Source organism: Dermacentor variabilis, unplaced genomic scaffold, assembly GCF_050947875.1.
Source record: "Dermacentor variabilis isolate Ectoservices unplaced genomic scaffold, ASM5094787v1 scaffold_23, whole genome shotgun sequence".
Taxonomy (NCBI): Eukaryota; Metazoa; Arthropoda; class Arachnida; order Ixodida; family Ixodidae; genus Dermacentor; species Dermacentor variabilis.
The window spans coordinates 463,823-484,187 of record NW_027460401.1 but is presented as its reverse complement, the minus strand read 5'-3'; the positions used below and the strand labels follow the sequence as shown (position 1 = coordinate 484,187).

The following is a 20,365-nucleotide window of genomic DNA, read 5'->3' as shown; positions in this document are numbered from 1 at the left end:
CCGCATAGTCGCGGTACCTGTGTTTACTCTTCAATAAATGTTGTGGCACCTTTCGCCAAGTTAGAACCGTTGCTGAAGGAGTGAATTGTAGAGCTACACATGCAGCGGCAACCAGGTAACATTGGGCTCAGAAGGCCGCTGTGCAAAGGGTAGCACAAGCTGCAGCTTGCCGCCAACGCCGGGCGGATGGTTCAGTTTCCTATGGAACTGCTCTCCAGCTTATGCTGTGACTGTGCTATGTGTGCTGCGCTGACCTGTGACTTTTTTTCTCTCTCCTCTTTTTTCAGTGCTGCGTGATGTGAAAGAACGTGGCCGGGACCTTGAGAAAGTTCTGCATCAGTACACGAATTTTGTGAAGCCTGCATTTGAGGAGTTTTGCCTACCTGTAAGTTTCTTCTTCCTGTGGAACTTCAGAAGTGACATGCGTGTGGTTTGAATGAGAACAAAGGGGCTTAAACAAGTGGCCTAATTTTTTAATAATATCATAAGAAGCCAACACACAAAGACACCAAGGACAACACAGGGGAAATTATTTGTACATAATAATTGAATTAAACAAATGATAAATTAATGTAAATGAAAGTGAATGAAAAAGAAACTTGCCGTAGCTGGGGAACTATCCCATGTCTTCGCATTATGCGTGCGATGCTCTCCCAATTGAGCTACTGTGCCGCTGTTTTCCCATCCAAATTCTGGAGTATTTATGTGTTACTATGAGAACTAACCCTGGAAGTGTTAGCCAGCGCCACCACTCACAAACCTTGGCGGTGGATGTGGAACATACTTTCTGCCACAGGTGTCACAAGTACATGATCTTTTTGGGTGAAGGCAGCTGGTCAATAAACCCACACTTGCTGCCTGAAGGCATCACTGTTGCCGGATTCGAGACCCTCGTTATGTAAGGGGGTTGTATAAATGAAATAGGTCTATTGTAAGTCGACCTATTTCTTTAAATTGTAAAATCTGAAGTGGGGTGGGTCGACTTACAATCGAAACCAAAACGTGGCACCGCCCCAAAAAGCGAGACAAATGAGATATCAAGAGCGCTACAACGTAGTTACAATTTTATGTTTGCTCTACGGCCTTACCCATAACATTTTGCTATCCCGTGCATTTGTTTGCTTTTCGGAAGGGTTTTTCAACGTTTTTGAGAGTTTTACAGCACACAGAGCACTCATGGGGGTGTCGATAACTGATGGAAAGGCCGCTGTTCCAATTGCAGTGGCACCCTTGGAATGGCGGTGCTTGTGGGGAGTATCAATAGTTCATGGAAGAGCAGACACCGCTCAGGTGCTTCTCTTTCTCTGTAGCTCTTAGTTTGACGCATTTGACTTGACTGTTGGCCACATGCTTCTTGAGTCGTCATGAGTGCTCCGGGTCCACTAAACATTCGCCACTCGTTCACGGCAATGTTCGAAAGGGCTGCCATTCTTTACGCCGAAGAAACACATAACTGTGCACCGGGCCGCAAGTTTGATGTTTCTGAACGGGTGGTGCGAGAGTGGCGACTGCAGCGAAGCAAAATTTTCACCTGTGACAGCAAGTGAAGAGGTTTCCGCGGGCCGAAGTCGGATCACTTTCCGGAGCTGGAGGGCAAGCTTGAGGTGTACAGGCTGTTTCACACTTAAGGGGAAACTTGGAGCGCATGGCATCGCAATGCGGCGAGCGCTGCAGTCGGACGGTGGCAGCAGCTCGCGCATATGCAGACGCTCGAGGAGCGTTGTCTTGAACTGCGTCATCTGCTATGGTGGCATGCTGGCCTCATTGTCAGGAATCATGCTACTGTCAGGGGCAGTGCACAGATTTCATTGTTACTGTGGCGACTGAGCCAATATTCTTTACTAAGCGTCGTGCGACGCCAATTTCTCAGCCTTCATTGGCGATAATGGGGTTCTACAAGCTTCTTTTGACAGCATGTTTCGTTGGTTCTTTCAAAAGGCTGGGGTACTGAGTGCATGCACATATATTTCTTCACTGTGTGTGCTACCGTAATACTATAATATACTATAATACTATAATATAATAAAAAGGGACAACAAAATGTGCATGCAATGTGCTCAGTCTTAATTTGATGTGAAAGGGAAACAAAGCACTCAACAATAATGACACATGTACTTAACTTTATCGGGCGACCACGTTTCGCCGCCTACCAAATGTTATCGCACAGCGCAAGACGCGCCTGCATGTAAAAGAAGTTTCTGGAATGTTATCGATGGTTCCGTCCACTGTCTTTCACCGCAACTTGTGTAATCTGTTGCATCTATATGCGACGCGAATAGTGTAGAACATTGTGGAAGACACGCGGGTCCCAGCGGTTAATTTGGAACATTCGACGACCGATCTATAAAAGCCGACGCACTTGACCCGCTGATCAGATTTTAGACGATCGCCGACCGTGTTCGGCGCTATCGTTGTGCTATAAGTGTAGCCTGTTTTTGTGGGCACAGGTTCGCCCAATAAAAGTTACTTTTGTCTTTCACAGTATTTGCTGCTGTGTTCTTCAACGTCACCACCACGTGACATCTGGTGGAGGTGCTTTTCGTTCATGTACCAGACGCCCCCGACAAGCCGTGATCCAAGCCCGGACCGCAGAGAGAACACCAACGTAGTCCCGGAGCATCGAGCAAGCAGCCGTCTTCAACAGCTGCCCCCGGAGCACGGACTTCTACCTGAGAAGACCAAGAACATTGTAGCCAAGGCAACCCCAATGGCAGCCCCAGCGTCCCCCATCGTGCTGCACCAGCCCAGGGATCCTCCGACGTTCCTCGGATGAACATTCGAGGACCCGGAAACCTGGCTCGAGACGTATGAGAGGGTCGCTACGTTTAACAGTTGGGACAGCGACGACAAGCTGCGGCATGTCTATTTCCCACTGGAAGACGCCTGGTTCGAGAATCAAGAAGCCACCTTAACGACGTGGGACCTGTTCTGAAGCGGCTTCTTGCAAACGTTTACAAGCATCGTGCGAAAAGAGCGAGCCCAAGCACTACTTGAAACCAGAGTGCAGCTGCCAAACGAGACTATCGCGATCTTCATGGAGGAGATGGCCCGTCTTTTCCGGCACGCCGACCCGGAAATGTCAGAGGAGAAAAAAGTCCGCTTCCTGATGCGGGGCGCCAAGCAAGAACTTTTCGCAGGACTTATTCGTAACCCGCCGAAGACCGTAGCTGAGTTTTCTGCAGAGGCATTGACGATCAAGAAAACTCTGGAGATGCGCACCTGGCAATATAACCGCCAGGGGCTCACGCCGCCGTACGCCATCCAAGGACTGGATTCCGGCGACCTTCAGGAGACCATCAGGGCCATTGTGCGCGAAGAACTGCGCAAGGTCCTGCCTTCGTCGCAGCCCCAAGTGGCTTCGATCGCCGACATCGTGAAAGAAGAGGTGCACCGATCGCTTGGAGTTCCCGAGCTGCAACCACAATTACCGCAGCCCCAGCCAGAAGCGATGACATATGCCGCCGTCGCACGCCGTCAAGGTCCCCTCCGCGACCACGCCAGGGCCCTGCAACGACGCAATTCCGTCGTCCACCGCCGCCAGCACGCCCACCCGTCGCCCAGCGCACCTACACGAGGAAGACGGACATTTGGCGAGCCCCCGACCACCGCCCGCTCTGCTATCTCTGCGGAGAAGCCGGCCATGTGTATCGCTGATGCCCATACCGGGAGATGGGACTGCGAGGTTTCGCCGTCAACGCTCCGCGCCCGCAACAAGGTGAACGCTCTCGCGATATCGCCGACTACCTTGCTGCTACTCAGTGGAGCTCTCGACGACCGTCGCGTTCGCCATCACCAGGCCGCTACCTCTCGCCGCAGCGCCGACCATACACTGGCCCAGCCCGGGGCCGGTCAGCGAGCCCATATCCGGAAAACTAAAAGCAGCAACCGATGGAGGTGCGGTTGCTGTTCGTCAAACTGACGAAAATCCTCCGCCGCCGCCGAAAACGACAAAGAAACCATCTCGACGACCTAATGATGACACGCCGCCGTCCCGACGAAGTCAGGAACCCAGGACTACACCGACGAAAGACGGCTTGACGACGCGACGTTCCAGCATCAGTTCAACACGACACAGCCGTGATCCGACGCCAAGACCCAACTGCAACGCCAGACAAAGAACGACCGACCTCGACGTACTTCTCGACGGCCACGCAGTCACTGCCTTAGTCGACACAGGAGCTGATTACTCCATAATGAGTGGACACATCGCCGCCCAGTTGAAGAAGGTTAAGACTGCATGGGAGGGCCCCCAAATTCGGACCGCTGGAGGACACCTCATTACGCCGACTGGAATCTGCACGGCAAGAATAACCGTTCATGACCGGACTTACCCTGCCACCTTCGTTATCCTCCAACAGTGTTCACGAGACGTCATTCTCGGCATGGACTTCCTGAACCAACACGGCGCAATCATAGACCTGAAGTCAAAATCGATAACGTTGTCGGAAGATCAAGCGATACTGCCGGAGAGGTTTCGTAGTCACCACGCCTTGAGTGTTCTCGAAGATCAAGTGAGCATCCCGCCTCGCTCGAGCATTGTTATTTCGGTCGGCACCGAAACACCCGCTGACGTAGAAGGCGTCATCGAAGGCGACAAACGTCTACTGCTAGACCGTGAAATTTGCGTAGCAAGAGGGATCGCTCGACTCCACGGAAAGAAAGCGGAAGGTATGCTAACCAACTTCAGCCAAGAGTTCGAGCACATCAACAAGGGCACGACGATTGCGTACATCGAGGAAATTCTGGAAACCAGTAATGCGTTTGTCCTCTCGGATTCCGCCGCATCTACCCCGACGACGATGGTTCCCGAACCAGACTACGACATTAATCCAAGTCTCCCCGTGATTAAGCAACAGCAGCTCAGAAGTCTGCTCCGACGATAGAAAAGCTGCTTTTCGACGTCATCGAGGATTCGACAAACACCAGTCGCCAAGCATCGCATAATCACCGAGGAGTGCGCTCGACCACTCCGCCAGAGCCCTTACCGAGTTTCGCCGCGAGAACGTGCAGCTATAAGAGAACCAGGCGACGAAATGCTGCGCAACGACATCATCCAGCTGTCGAAAAGCCCGTGGGCATCCCCTGTTGTCCTGGTAAAGAAAAAGGACGGAACCCTACGTTTCCGCGTCGATTATCGTCGTCTGAACAAGATCACGAAGAAGGATGTATACCCTCTCCCACGAATAGACGACGCATTGGATCGGCTCTGCAACGCTAAATACTTCTCGTCGATGGACCTCAAGTCTGGCTATTGGCAAATAGAAGTCGACAAAAGAGATTGGGAAAAGACGGCCTTCATCACCCCAGACGGCCTCTACGAGTTCAAGGTTATGCCATTCGGACTGTGCTCGGCGCCTCCAACGTTCCAGCGCGTCATGGACACGGTGTTAGCAGGATTGAAGTGGCAGACCTGTCTCGTTTATTTGGATGACGTCGTCGTCTTCGCCGGAAATTTCGACGATCACCTCAGGCGACTTGCGACAGTACTAGAGGCCTTCAAGTCGTCAGGGCTTACTCTGAAGCCGGAAAAATGCCACTTCGCTTACGATGAGCTTCTGTTCCTAGGCCACGTAATCTGCAAATCTGGTGTCCGTCCAGACCCGCAAAAGACAGCTGCCATCGCACAGTTCCCGCAACCCATCAACAAGAAGGCAGTGCGTAGATTCCTTGGCATGTGTGCCTACTACAGGTGCTTCGTCAAGGACTTTTCACGCATCGCCGAGCCTTTGACACGTCTTACTAAATGTGATGTTGAGTTCAAGTGGGAAACGCCGCAGGCCGACGCATTTGAAGAACTCAAACGACGCATGCAGTCGCCGCCGGTACTTGCGCACTTCGACGAGTACGCCGATACAGAAATCAATACTGACGCCAGTGGCCATACTGACCCCAGTAGACGTCGTAGCCAGTAGTCCAGAGAAGAAACGGAGTCGAACAGGTGATAGCTTACGCTAGCCGGTCGCTGTCAAAAGCGGAAGGCAACTATTGGCCTCGAGCTCCACCACTGGAAAAGCTGGCGTCACCGTCGGCGTGACGTGCTAGGAGGGATCTTGTGGACATAGCGGCTGCGTCGGCTGCTTCGGGCGCGCCGAAGCGAGCTGAAAACGAGTTTAAATTCCCTCGTACGCTGCGGTCCTCATCTAGTGGCGAAATTTTCCCGCTTCGAGTGTCTCCGTTACAACGCTTCAAAGCACTACAATAGGTAGTGGCTGCCTTTGAAGGCGCGCAACATATATGGTAGGCTACTGCTCGGTTCCGCAGGGCCGGACGCATGTAACGGAGGCCGGTGTCAGCCTTATTCACACGTAGCCGCAGGACAAGAAGCTGCGTGAAGCTTGGCTCGCGAAACATAAAACCGGCAAACAGTCATCGGCTACAACTCGGGTATGCAGGAAGCACAGACGCGAGAAAGATTTCTGCTACGGCGCCCGGTCTGCGATGTTCTGAAAACGCGCACTGAGACGCTTGCCCGAGTCCGCTGCCCGACTAATGTCATGACGGTTTGGTCTATGAACTTGTCGATGCTATAGATACTCGCAAGTTCAGTGGAGTGGAAAGGCAGTGGTAAGAAGCACATTTAAAAAAAGCATGGCATATGGTCGTGTTTGTGTTATGAATTAATGCACTGGATTACAAAAAAGGAGCAGCGGGAAATTGCACGCTGAGAACACCGATAAACATACAATGCAACACAACTCGAAAAATAATATTGAAAGGTCAAAGAATTTAAAGAAAAAAAAGATTCAATCGTCGCGACGGGGCATCACAGGCGTCGAAGTTTCTACAATGAAATTATTTTTGAACAGCTCTAATAGCGCCCACGTAACAATGGTTGCTTGTATACTGTCAAATGCTCATATTCTGCGGCCTAAAGCTCATGGCATGGTGCGAAAACGCGTGCGCGGAGAAAGCGAAACAGTGCGCGGACAAGCATGCAGACGCGCAGTCGGTCGCTGCATTGAGGCTTCGTTCTATTACGCTCCATGTAGTTATACAAACACTATAAGAACATATTTCACATAGTTTGCTCTCAGCGTTTACCTACCTTTCATGCAAGAAGCCGGTTCGGGAGACCCCATCGCGGCGACCGCGCGCAGTGGCGTTCACTGCACATATTCGGTAAGGAGATAGCGTCTGTAAACGATTGTGTGCTTTCAGTTTGCCCAAGATTATTGTTTAGACAGTAAGAAACTTCTCTCGTTTCGAAAGTACGTATAGAAATGTCCGGGAGAGCTCGCACGTGGTGTTTTCAGTGAGCGCTGACAGCAAAACCTATGAGGAGCGCGCCGCATGATCCCTCATACTACACCAGCAAAGCGCTTCCGATAGATGGCGACTCCGTAACTCCTCGCCGCCAATTCTACGACCGAAAAGGAATGCCTCGCCATCGTTTGGGCTACAGCTAAATTTTGCCCTTATCTTTATGGCAGGCCATTCAAAGTCGTCAGTGACCATCACGCGTTGTGTTGGCTAGTGAATATAAAGGATCCTTCAGGACGACTGGCGCGGTGGAGCCTCAGACTACAAGAATATGACACCACTGTAACCTACAAGTCCGGACGAAAACACTCCGATGCCGATTGCGTATCACGTGCACCCATTGACTCGCCGCCGCAAGAAGACGAGAATGACGCCTTCCTTAGAATGATAAGCGTGGAAGACTTCGCTGAATAGCAACGGGCAGACCCGGAGCTAAAAGGCCTCATCGAATATTTGGAAAGGCGCACAGACATTGTCCCCAGGGCATTTAAGCGCGGATTATCTTCCTTCACGCTTCAAAACAATCTACTCGTGAAGAAGAACTTCTCACCAGTCCGCGCCAATTACCTTCTTGTTGTCCCGTCAGAAATCCGTCCAGAAGTATTGCACGCCCTACATGATGATCCGACCGCTGGACACCTTGGATTTTCCCGGACACTATCGAGGATACAAGAAAAGTATTATTGGCCGCGCCTGACCGCCGACGTCGGCCGTTATGTCAGAACATGCTGAGACTGTCAGTGACGCAAGACACTGCCGACAAGGCCAGCCGGATTACTACAGCCAATCGAGCCTCCTTGCCGACCATTCCAGCAGATCGGGATGGACTTGCTGGGACCCTTTCCGACATCAATAACAGGAAATAAGTGGATCGTCGTGGCGACGGACTACCTCACCCGCTTGCTGAAACAAAAGCACTGCCGAAAGGCAGCGCAGCCGAAGTGGCGAAATTCTTTGTCGAAAACATCCTGCTGCGACATGGTGCCCCAGAAGTCCTCATCACCGACAGAGGAACGGCCTTTACAGCGGAGCTCACCCAAGCCATTCTGAAATACAGTCAGACAAGGCACAGGAGGACAACGGCCTACCACCTGCAAACGAATAGTCTTACGGAGTGGCTGAATAAGACCCTCGCCGACATGCTAGCAATCTACGTCGACGTCGAACACAAGACCTGGGATGCCGTCCTGCCGTACGTAACATTCGCTTACAACATGGCGGTGCAAGAAACAACACAGATCACGCCGTTTAAGCTGGTCTACGGCAGGAACCCGACGACGACGCTCGACGCCATGCTGCCGCATGTCACTGACGAGGAGAACCTTGACGTTGCTACCTACCTCCAGCGCGCCGAAGAAGCCCGACAGCTCGCCCGCCTGTGGATCAAGAACCAGCAGAGGATCGACAACCGACACTACAACCTCCGACGACGCTTCGTCGAGTACCAGCACGGCGACCGTGTTTGGGTATGGACCCTGATACGCCGACGAGGACTCAGTGAGAAACTACTGCGACGCTATTTCGGACCCTACAAGGTCATCCGACGTATTGGCGCACTGGACTATGAGGTCGTGCCAGACGGCATTTCGCATTCACAGCGGCGCCGCGCACATCTGAAGTGGTCCACGTGGTGCGCCTTAAACCCTTTTACAGACGCTGACGAACTTCCTTATTTTTTTGTTTTCTGTGCTACAAATGCTTTTGTTTATTACTTTCGTTTGTTTGCAGCATCGGGTCGATGCTTTTTAAGAGGGGGCAATGACACATGTACTTAACTTTACCGGGTGACCACGTTTCGCCGCCTACCAAATGTTATCGCACAGCGCAAGACGCGCCTGCATGTAAAAGAAGTTTCTGGAATGTTATCGATGGTTCCGTCCACTGTTTTTCATCGCAACTTGTGTAATCTGATTGCATCTATGCGCGACGCGAATAGTGTAGAACATTGTGGAAGACACGCGGGTCCCAGCGGTTAATCTGGAACATTCGACGACTGATCTATAAAAGCCGACGCACTTGACCCGCTGATCAGATTTTCGACGATCGCCGACCGTGTTCGCCGCTATCGTTGGGCTATAAGTGTAGCCTGTTTTTGTGGGCACAGGTTCGCCCAATAAAAGTTAGTTTTGTCTTTCACAGTATTTGCTGCTGTGTTCTTCAACGTCACCACCACGTGACAATAATAACAATAAAGAGAAAATGAGACATCCACCGAAACGTAGATAAATGCTACAAAGAAAAGCCATACGGGTTCCTCGAAAGAAAAGCTTCACTTTGTACCACTTAGCTACGTCTGGGTGGATGTCTCATTTTCCCTTTATTGATTACTACTCTCCACCTTGCTGGTTTCCACAGAACTATTACATCAAACTCTTGCCTTTGCTTCTGAGCTGTTGATAAATTCGACTTCGCCTGCCATCTACTAGCCGCCTGGTTAGCTCAGATGATAGAGCTGCTGTTCCGGAAAGGCGGTGGTCCCGGGTTCAAGTCCTGGACCAGGATAAATTTTTCTTCAAGTGCGAAGCTTTTCTTTCGAGGAACCCTTACAGGTTTCCTTTGTAGCACTTAGTTATGTTTGGGTGGATGTCTCATTTCCCCTTTACTGATTACTACTCTCCACCTTGCGGGTTTCCGCAGAACTATTACATCAATAATAACTATGCGGGTCAAACACGACGAAACAAATGGATACGAATAAAAGAATGCTTTAGGTTAAGATAATGAGCTGGAAGTGATTCTTCTCGACATACCGTATTTACTTGCATAATGATCGCACTCGCATAATGATTGCACCCTTGAATATTGTTGTCAAAATTCGATTTTTTTTCTTTTCCGTGTACTGACCGCATCCTGAACTTGCCGCAGTGATATGTTGTGTGCTTAGATTAGCTAAAGATGGTCGCGCTTACCATCTGTTGAATGCTGTCGAACGCTATGCGAACGATTTTTGAAGATATACCAAGTGGTCTGCACGCACCAAACATTCTTAAGCAGATGCCCCATTTCATTCCTTTCATCACTTTCCGCACTTCCATGAAAAAAAGAAGCTACAAACAAACTTGTCATGGCTTTATAATTTGTAGGCTTTATAATAGTTGTGGTCAACAACAACAACAACAACAAAAAAGGTGCCTTTCGATTCCCCTCGTCTGCACTCGTGGGCACGCTACAAATCACGAGCGGCAACGATAGTAGCCACGTTTACACTGATACATTAGAAGTGTACCCTATTCATACGCCAACGCTTGTAACACAGCTAAGATATTTGCCCATCCTTAGTAGAGACATGCCGTATTAAGATAGTAGTGAAGACAAATGCCGCAGTTTTCACAGCATGCCCACCATTGTTTTTGTGCCAGTGGCAGCTAAGCGCGCCCATCTCTGTTTCTCTCTCCGCAAAGTGTACATGGCTACGTTATTGCCGCAAACTTGCCAATATTAACTATATTATTCCTTACCGATACGGAAAAAACTTTTTTCAATGCACGTAATGTACTCACGAGAAGAAAAAAAAGTCGCATTCGGCACGTTTCGCTTGCTCCACCGTCCGCCATTTTTGTTTTGGGGTCCCGCACTGTTACAGCGGCAGCTGCCCGTTTGTTAACCTGTTGTCGTCCCGCAGCAAACGCGGGATGAACAACAAAATTTGTTTCTTTTTGTGGAAAATTTCCTCTGTGTAATGATTGCACCCCTGAATTTGCGTGAATTTTTTTTACAAAAAAATGCGACCATTATGCAACTAAATAGATAGTTCATTGCACCAGACAGGCCCTGCCAGCTGGCAGCGAAATACATGTGTCATGCTCAGAACTTCACTTATCTTGTTATGTCCCCAGTGGCAGTAATGACGGCGCTCATTGTGGAGGGCAGTGAGGTGTAAAGGGACTCGGTCAGGGATGTGTTCATTCACAGCACTTCCCACTCGCTGAGAATGATGGACCCGAGCCTCAGACAACTCATGTAGAGGATGGCATGCCAGCAATACTTTCAATGAGCCCCAGAAATTTTCAGATATATTGAGGTCTGGGGATTGGGGCGGCCACTCCAGGACAGTGACACCGCACTCTTCGAACAGTTCTTGCACAACACAAGCAGTGTGGATTGGCGACCTATCATGTTGAAATATATAGTTGCTTTTTGGAAATGGGCTGTCAAGAACGTACGGAATCACTACATTGTCTATGATTGCCTCGTACCTTTCAGCGGTGAACTTGCCTTCGAGGCATATCAATGGGCCAAGACCATCTTTGGTATTGCAAGCCCACACGCTGACACTAGTGTGGCCACTAGTTGCGACCTGTTGCAAGTACTGTGGCATGTAGCTGGGACAAGGAAAAAGGCATGTATTGAGTGCCGATATTTTACATTAGGCAGTCAACTTGTCTAAGAATCTGGGCCAACCTCACTTAAGGTCACGTTCACAGCATGGATTGCGAGCACTGGCTCTAATCGCAAGTACATGCACTGCCTTGGGCTCGCTGGTGAAACTGCAATACCGACCGGAATAAGTTGTCTCATCGTAGTGAATTGGCACACGTTATTAAGCAAATATGTTAGCCTATTATAGTTGCATTGTTTTCTTCTGATGTGGAAAAATATTTTGACACTGAATTATTCCTCTCCCCGAAAAAACAAAAAATTAGGCTGAACCTGCATGAAAGGTAAGGAAACTTAGATGTTGACAGCTAGTATCTTAATTGTATGGATGAATAACAATTGGTTCTAGGAAATAACTTACCATGGTCTTGGCAGTGTGCCAAATTCATTCTTGCTGGTTGCCACTAAACGTGAATTCATGACTGAATACAACATTTTTACATTGTTCCACAGCCCATCCTTCATCTTCTTGTGCAAAACTGAGCCGCTTTGCTCTATTCCTGGCCCTAAGTGATGGTTTTGGGGCGGCTGATTTGCTCCTTAGGCCGGCTTCATTGAGCCACCACCTCACGGTAGACCTCGAAGCCTTCAGCTTCAAGCTTTGTCATAGCTCTTGAAGCGAGGCGCGGGGGGCATCCATAACAGCCGCAACAATGGACAAATCCAAATCCTCTTCGTTCGTTGTGGCCCTTGTGGGACCTCCGTGAGGGGCATCCTTGATGCGCCCTTCTTTCTTGTAGGCTTGCAGTATCCTGTTCACAGCTTTAAGACTGTCTTGTCATGCCTGCTGTGATTTTTTTAGTATAGTTCCTAGAATACAGTTCAATAATCTTCAGTCGTTCTTTCTCCAGTACACAGGCCACGTGATCAAAGCAAACGATTTAGCACTATTCTGGTCAACTGAAAAAGCTGTAATGAAGTAAGACTGACAAGTGGCAGCTTTATTAAGATCTATCTTGAGTCCTGTAAAGCTGCCTGTATCTGCGGAGAGTCCCACCGTTCTTCTGTCACCAATGGCCAAAGGAAGGAGATGACATTGCATGTTGGCTTTTCAAGATCATTTCTTCTTTATCTTAACCTTTTCATTACCACATCTATTCAAATCGATCACTAGGGATCTATGCTTTAGATCACCAATTTCGACATGTTGGAGTGGTTATCCGGTATTTAGTACAGGCACTGAACGTTCAGAATCAGTTAAAATTTTCACGCTCCGGTGATGTCGTGATTTTTGATGGACCTTTTTGCGAACTAATGTGCTTATATTGTAGCCAAAAGAGGCGTGGCTGTCACCTTCTGCCATGCTCGAGAAAAAAATGTGCCACTCACGATTACGGTGCACTAGCATCAAAATTTTGTAATCAAATGACTCCCAGCAAGTCAAGAATTAAATTATATCGCTGGCATTGCCGTCGACAGTGCTGAACAGTGATAATTACCCAAAAATTATGCCAGCTGTTCACTAGTGAGCTTTGGTTTGGAGTCTGAGTCGTTTTATTTCGCCAGAGTGTATTTCTGAAGGTCTGCCACCTGTCCAACATGTGGACCTGGCATTTTCAGCCAGTTTCCAAGAGCTTCGGTTTCGCTTCTCTGGTAAAATCCAGGCAAGGGGCGCTGCTGGTGTCACTGCGCAGTTATCAAAAGTCGCTCCCATGATGTCATCCTGCGCGGCTGCGTCACGAGAAAAGCATCGTGCTCAAAACTATGCTGCACCCGCACTTCAATTTAGTGATGAGGACTCGACTTATGATTCCAAAGATGACAGCAAAGCATATTCAAGCTCTGACGGCAACAATGTTTTGAGTCAGCATGGGACAACCGTAGTTGTTCACCGGCGAGTTTCCTTTAGGCCTTGAGCGGTCTCCTTCCTTGTGCGCGCTTATCTGCTGATGTTTTTGCACAACCTGATAGCTCTACTGACTATCTTCAGGGTGCATACTTCACTTGGTTATGATGTGCTGCCATAGGCAGCAAAGAAACTTCCGTTTACGTCAAGAAGGCCGCTCGTAGCACATCATAACCACTATGGATCACTATCACTAAGCGCTATGGATCAGTGCAAGACAGTTTACAACAGCATGGGATTTCTTTCTACTCCTCTCTGCAGAGGTGATAAAGACAATATGCAAAAATGCAAACACATATGCTTGGATGCATAATCTTGTAGTTTCCCAGCTACGCTGAAAGCGGCCACTCCTGGAAGAGGTGCATGACTCTAGACAAACTGGTGAAGTACGTTCCTTGGACTTCTCATTGGACCATCCTTAGAAGATATGTCAAAAAGGCGAAACTACAAAATGTGTTACAAGAACCGCAAAGTTGAACAAAAACCAGACATCTTGTGGGAAAAGTGCGGAGTGCACCTATGCTTCACAAAATCCAAGAACTGCTTCACCACATGGCATGAGCGAAGAACTGGTCTTAGTTTCTTTTTTGTATCTTAAGAACGGCGGTGTACTGAGCATTTATTTTGTAAGACACTGTTACTGGGTTATTCATCTTTGAAATGTATATTCTTAATTTCCTTTGATATTGTTACAGGCTACTGTCTCTGTAGAGAGGGTTTATTGGGACGCAACTGACGGTCCTGAGTGCCAGCCGAGGTTCCGTTATCGCTAGGCGAATGTCTTCCTCTCCGCTCCCCATGTCCCACTACTGCTGGCGGCACATACCCAAATCATCCAAGACTTTCACGCTTGTAACATCCCCCCGCGCAGACGAAGCCCACCGGGCAAGTCAAACAGTATCTGGAGCGGTGCAGGGCTTCAAGTGCGCAACATCGAGTCACTTCAGTCTTTGAAGAGCATCGACCATTTCAAAGGAGATGCGCTATGCAGTACGTCAATTCGCTTATATTGTCTAACACCACGTAAGGTCCAACATAGTGCGCCAGTAGTTTTTCGCAACAACCCACGCTTTCTGGTAGGCGTCCACAGCCACACTAAGTCATTTGGATCATACGTGACGTGTCAGTGTCGGCAGTCATAACGTGCCGTAGAGTGACCTTGTGAAGCAAGAGTGCGCAAATAAGCAAGGCGTTGAGCTTCTTCTGCATGACAGATGCTCTCAGATGTGCAGGCATCATTGTGGTTGATAAATGGGAAGATCGTATCAAGAGTATAACGTGGCAGCCGAGCGTAAAGGAGAAAGGAGGGGCTGTAGCCGGTAGTTTCGTGCTGGGTGGTGTTAAATGCATAGGTAACAAAAAGTAGAACGCTGTCCCAGTTCTTGTGATCTGTCGAGATGTACATGGACAACATGCTCATGGGAGTTCGGTTGTTGTGTTCCGTAAGGCCGTTTGTTTGGGGGATGGTACGGTGTAGAGTGTCGAAAACTTGAACAGCGTAGACGAAGCATCTCTTCGACCACATCTGCAGTAAACTGTCGCCTACGATCGCTAATAACGACTTTAGGAGGCCCGTGTTGGAGAATGATAAATGTAGCAAGAAAAGGCACACGCTGGCTGGAGTAGCTGATGGTATTGCAGCCATCTTACATTAGCACATCAGGTGGTCAGTGCACACTATGATCCAACAATTTCCGTTAGAGGACCACGGAAATGGGCCGAGAAGGTCGATGCCAACTTGCTTGAATGGAGTCCTTGGGGGTGGCATAGGGTGTAGTCTGGAAATGGTATAAATGGGAGTGTGCAGACTTTTCGGGACCACCAGGAGATATTGTGAGCCTGTGGTAGAATAGCTCTTGTACAGAAGCCCATTACATGTGCAAAAACGATTGGCTGTTGATTTCTGTTTGGCAGCAAGCAGTTGTTTTAAAGTATCGTTTGTTGCTCAGTCTCAAAGGTATTGAGGTTAGGAAATGCGGGCTCCATGGATACGATGTAGTGTTCAAAGTTGTCCGCGTCACAGTCTGTCATGGGAAGTGGTAGTTGCGACAGGCAGTCGGCGTCGGCGTGCTGTCGACCGCTTTTATAGGAAATGGTGAAGTCGTACTCCTGGTAGATGGAGTGTCCAATGTGCAAGCCTACTAGATCGATCATGCAGATTGACAAGCCAGCACAAACAGTGATGGTCTGTGATGATGGTGAAAGGGCGGCCATACAGATATGACCATAAGCGAAAACACCGCGGGACATTCCTGTTCTGTGACGGTGTAATTGCGCTCGGGCTTGCTTAGAGAGCAACTTGTGTATGCTACAACGTGTTCTTTGGTGTTGAAGTGTTGAATAAGAACAGCACTGACACCAATACCGCTAGCATCCGTGTGCAGTTCTGTGGGAGCCAAATGGTCGAAGTGTTTGAGAACTGGATGGGACGTCAAACGGAACTTCAGTTCATGAAAAGCAAATGCGCATTCTGGGGTCCAGTCAAAGTGAACACCTTTCTGAAGCAAACATCAGCGGTTGCGCGATGTGAGCAACCTCGGGAATAAACCGACGGAAGTATGAGCAAAGGCCCAAGAAGCTTCATAGCTATTTTACTGAGTGAGGTTGCTGAAAAGCTTCGACCACAGTCGTTTTCATTGGATCAGGTCTTATGCCCTCTTTGTCCACTAGGTGGCCTAGAACTAGTGTTTGGCGTTCTCCAAAGCAACATTTCTTGGAGTTTAGTACCAAGCGTGCTTTGCCTAGGCACTCTAGCACAAGACTGAGGCGAGCGGTGTGTTCACTAAACGTGTGTCCGAAAATCATGACATCATCCAGATAACACATGCAGACTTCCCACTTCAAACCACGTCCATGAAGTGCTCAAAAGTTGCAGGCTCATTACACAGCCCGAACGGCATCACATTAAATTCGAAAAGTCCGTCTGGTGTAATGAATGCCGTTTTTTCCTTGTCTGCCTTGTGCATCAGAATCTGCCAGTATCCAGACCGCAAGTCTACACTCGAAAAGTATGAGGCCGAAGAAAGGCAATCAATACCATCATCAATCTGTGGCAAAGGATATATATCTTCCTTGGTGGCTGCGTTGAGGCAGCGGTAATCAACGCAAAATCGCCATGTGCCATCTTTCTTTTTGACTGGAATTACTGGGGCTGCCCACGAATTAGTCGACTCTTAGGTAACGTTTTTCTTTAGCATGTCACGGACTTGGTCATTGATCACCTTGCACTCCGAAGGTGACACCCGGTAAGGCTTTTGTCGCAGAGGTTGGTGAGATCCCGTGCCTATGCGATGCTGTACACGAGAAGGGGGAACGATGGCAGAGCCTCTTGCTGGGAAAAGTCGAACACTGCGAAGTGTTTTCATAGAATATTTGCCAGTTCCTGACGTTGGTTAGTATTGAGTGATTTGTTTATCATAGCTATCGTGGAAGTGTCCATGGCACATGCATCCCAATGGGACTCCTCCTTGGCATCGGGGGCTTCTGCAAGAATGGCGAGCGACAATACTTAATGTTCACGAATAGCCGCAAGTTTCAGACCCTCCGGTAGTACTGTGGGTTCATTGGAGCAATTCATCACCCATAAGACAGTACGCCCGTCGATAAGCTACAGCGCACAATAGGGCACTAGAACGTTCTTCTTAATGCAACTAAGATGAACGGGCTCTACGGTTGCATCAAATGTTCTGTCGGTTGCAGGAGAGCCGGCGACTGGGACACATTTGGTAGACAGCGGCAGTACAATGGTATCTGCGGACACACAAAGGGCACTTTCGTAACACGGCGGGTGTTCCACAAATACGGCGGGAAGGCTCAAATCTAAAAGTGATTTCTCCCGTTCGGCAATCGCCATTGGCACCACACAGCTTCAGAAAATCGAGGCCCAGAATTACGTCATGTGTAACATGAGGTGAAATTACGAACTCTGCATTAAATGTTTCACAACCCAAGCTAACTGGTGCACCGAACACACCACCTACAGGGTACAATAGTTCTCCACTCACTCCACGAAACACATCGGCACGGTCTCATGAAAACAGCACTTTTTGTCCTAGCATGCATTTGAATGCGTAACTCATTACGGAAACGGTTGCTCCAGTGTCCACTAAGGCCATTGTTGAGACGCCATCTACACGTGCACAAACCTTATTTTTAAACATGCAGATTTGCAGATGTATTTCTATCATAATCGAAGACTGTCCAGCGGCCTCACCTCCAACGGCTACGCTGACTAGTTTTCTGACAAAGGAGATGGGTAGTGGCGCTGGGGAGACGGTGACCAGCTTACGTGAGGGGCAGGTGGTGGTGTCAGGCTCCCGATCGGAGGCCAGTAAACGGTTTCGCAGCATTCCCAGGGTCTCATTGGACATACCGCGTGAATATGTGTACGCACGGTCAGCGTGATGCTGGCCAGATATTGTTGATCGGTCATACCTCAGCGGTTGGCGGTGTTGTGGGGCCACGTTGCAGTACCTGGCAATGTGGCCCTCGATACCACAGTTGTAGCACAGGGGCAGAGGACGCTCGACGAAATGCCACTCAAAGTGCTCAGCCAGCAGAGGTCATCGAACTGGGTACGGCACCTCAGTATGCTGAACAGGAACTGTCCGCCTCTGTTCATCACGGCTGGGGTGAAAGCGGTGCCAATATCGCTGTTCTGACGGATACGTCTCCGGACGTGGCCACATCATTTCAGCCACATCGACGTCTGTGACTCACACAGACGGTGGCAAAGTAGCACATGGTGCTGCAGGCGCTGAGTGATATGCTCGATGCGTAGCCGGCAGTTGAGCTGTGTTGCACACTAGTTCATTGTGTCGCCGCAGTTCTTCGCATACTATTTCCAGAGCACTAGAGGCAAGGTCAGCGGACAGACTCGTATCGATGCTGGCGACAGTTGTCATGTTTTCGAGTGCCAAATTTGGGCGCAATACGACGTGTATTCGTCTCAAATGTACGGCAGTGACTCAAGACATCTGAGACGGACGTGAGGTCCTCTCTACCTATCAGAAAATTATAGACGTCTTCTGCGATGCCTTTCAGAAAATGTCTGACTTGATCGTCCTCAGACATTCGTGGGTTTATGATCTTGGACAACTTGAGTACTTCTTCTGTATAGGTATTGCATGTCTCTGTTGGAGTTTGAGTTCTTTGGGCAAGTGTTCTCTCCACACATTTCTTTTTGGCATCAGAGTCACCAAAACGTTTTCCTATTTCCTCAACAAAGAGGTCCGATGTTGGTAAGGGCCTTCGTGATTCTCAAACCACATCAGTGCGGTATCTCTCAAAAAGAAGACGACGTTGTCAAGCTTCTTGACCGAGTTCCAGTGGTTATATCGGCTCACCCGATTGTAGTGTGTAAGCCACTCGTCCATGTCTTCTCCTGCTCTTCCTGCGAACAAGCGTGGTTCCATGTAATGGAGTGCGGCAGTAGCTGCCGTTGACCTTTGCGCGGTTGCAACTGGCTCCGGGTCTGGTCCTCTGTTCTGTGGCATAATGACTGTTGTCGGCGCGAGACTGGCTAGACGGTGGTTCTGGAAAAGTTCAAGCAGTTGCGGCTCCATAGTGCGGCGACGTCGTGTACCCCACACCTCCACCACTCTGTTACAGGCTACTCTCTCTGTAGAGAGGGTTCATTGGGATGCAACCGACGGCCCTGAGCACGAGCCGAGGTTGTTGTTGTTGTTGTTGCCTATCACGTGTGTGGCTCCTACTCACGATGACGGATTGGCCAAGAAATGGGTGGATCAAAGTAAAAGCTCATTAATTCGAACCGCAAGGGGAAGCTGCTTCAGTTCGAATTAACGAAAGTTTGAACTAACGAAAGTGAAAGAGAAGAACAGTACACTGCGATTTGGAAGCAGTAGGGCATGTCAGAAATTTAATGCTTGAAAATGTCCATGATCGTAGTCTGCCTTTTTTCCTTGAAGGCGACAGCTAGCACTTTTTGCTCTAATGAGCGAATGTGGCGGAAGGCCTCCTCTTCGCCTTCTTCAAAACTGAAGAAGAGACGGGCAGCATTCCATCCAGCCATGACCTCTACAGTGGAGGGCCACACTGGCTCTTCGTCTTCCTCTTCCTCGTCGTCACTGGCAGTGACAGGTTCAGCGCTTCTGACCTGAGAAATTATGTCCTCATCTTTCAGCGCACCACACTACACTGCACCCTTGTCCACGTTGACATAGTCGGCAAAGTCCCCGAGATTCGCGATGGGCAAGAAGTCTCGGAGGTCAATGTAGAATGAAGAGAAGGCAGCCGCCGCTGCCTTCTGGCCGACACTGCGCCGGTTATGTTTTTCCAGATTTTGCCTTCTCTCGCCGTTCTCTCCGTTCTGGAGGCGACGCAGCCTTGTGTGTAGGCAGCATGCCAGGCGTCAAGCAACTGGCACTATGGCGTGTAGTTCGAATGATCTGTGGCAGAACCTTCTCGCATTCGAATCAACGGGCTTTTTTATGCATAGACTTCTTTGGAGCTTGGCCGGACCAAATCGTACAGTTTGAATTATCCATAAACTCGAATTATTGAAGCTTGAATAATGAGCTTTCACTGTATTCCAAATTAATATGGAGCATAAATTTCCAAATAGCTATGTAATTAGCATTGAATAACATAGAATTACCTGTTAAAATAAAATCAGGAAAGTCATATCGAATGAGTAATAATTTAAAAGTACACTGTTATCGCTAGGCGAACATCTTCCTCTCCTCTCTCTTCGCCCGAGTCCCACTACTGCTGGCGGCACATACCCAAATCATCCATGACTTTCACGCTTGTAACAATATTAATGTTTTTGTAGATATAAAGATTTTTATTGTTGTTTTTATCCACTGGCAGCAAAAGTGGTGCTTTCTAGAATTTGTATGTTTTGCCTAATAAATTTTT

The 20,365-nt window shown here is 49.0% G+C and overlaps 1 protein-coding gene across 2 annotated transcripts in view; it reads left to right on the top strand.

The window, feature by feature from the left end:
• Nucleotides 1-20,365, top strand: part of Uck (Uridine-cytidine kinase) — a 223,186-nt gene that overhangs the window by 156,532 nt on the left and 46,289 nt on the right. For both annotated transcript variants that reach the window (XM_075678485.1, XM_075678486.1), the window contains exon 5: nucleotides 288-385. In XM_075678485.1, coding sequence (XP_075534600.1) covers nucleotides 288-385 — 98 coding nt within the window. The remainder of the gene's footprint in view (nucleotides 1-287; nucleotides 386-20,365) is intronic.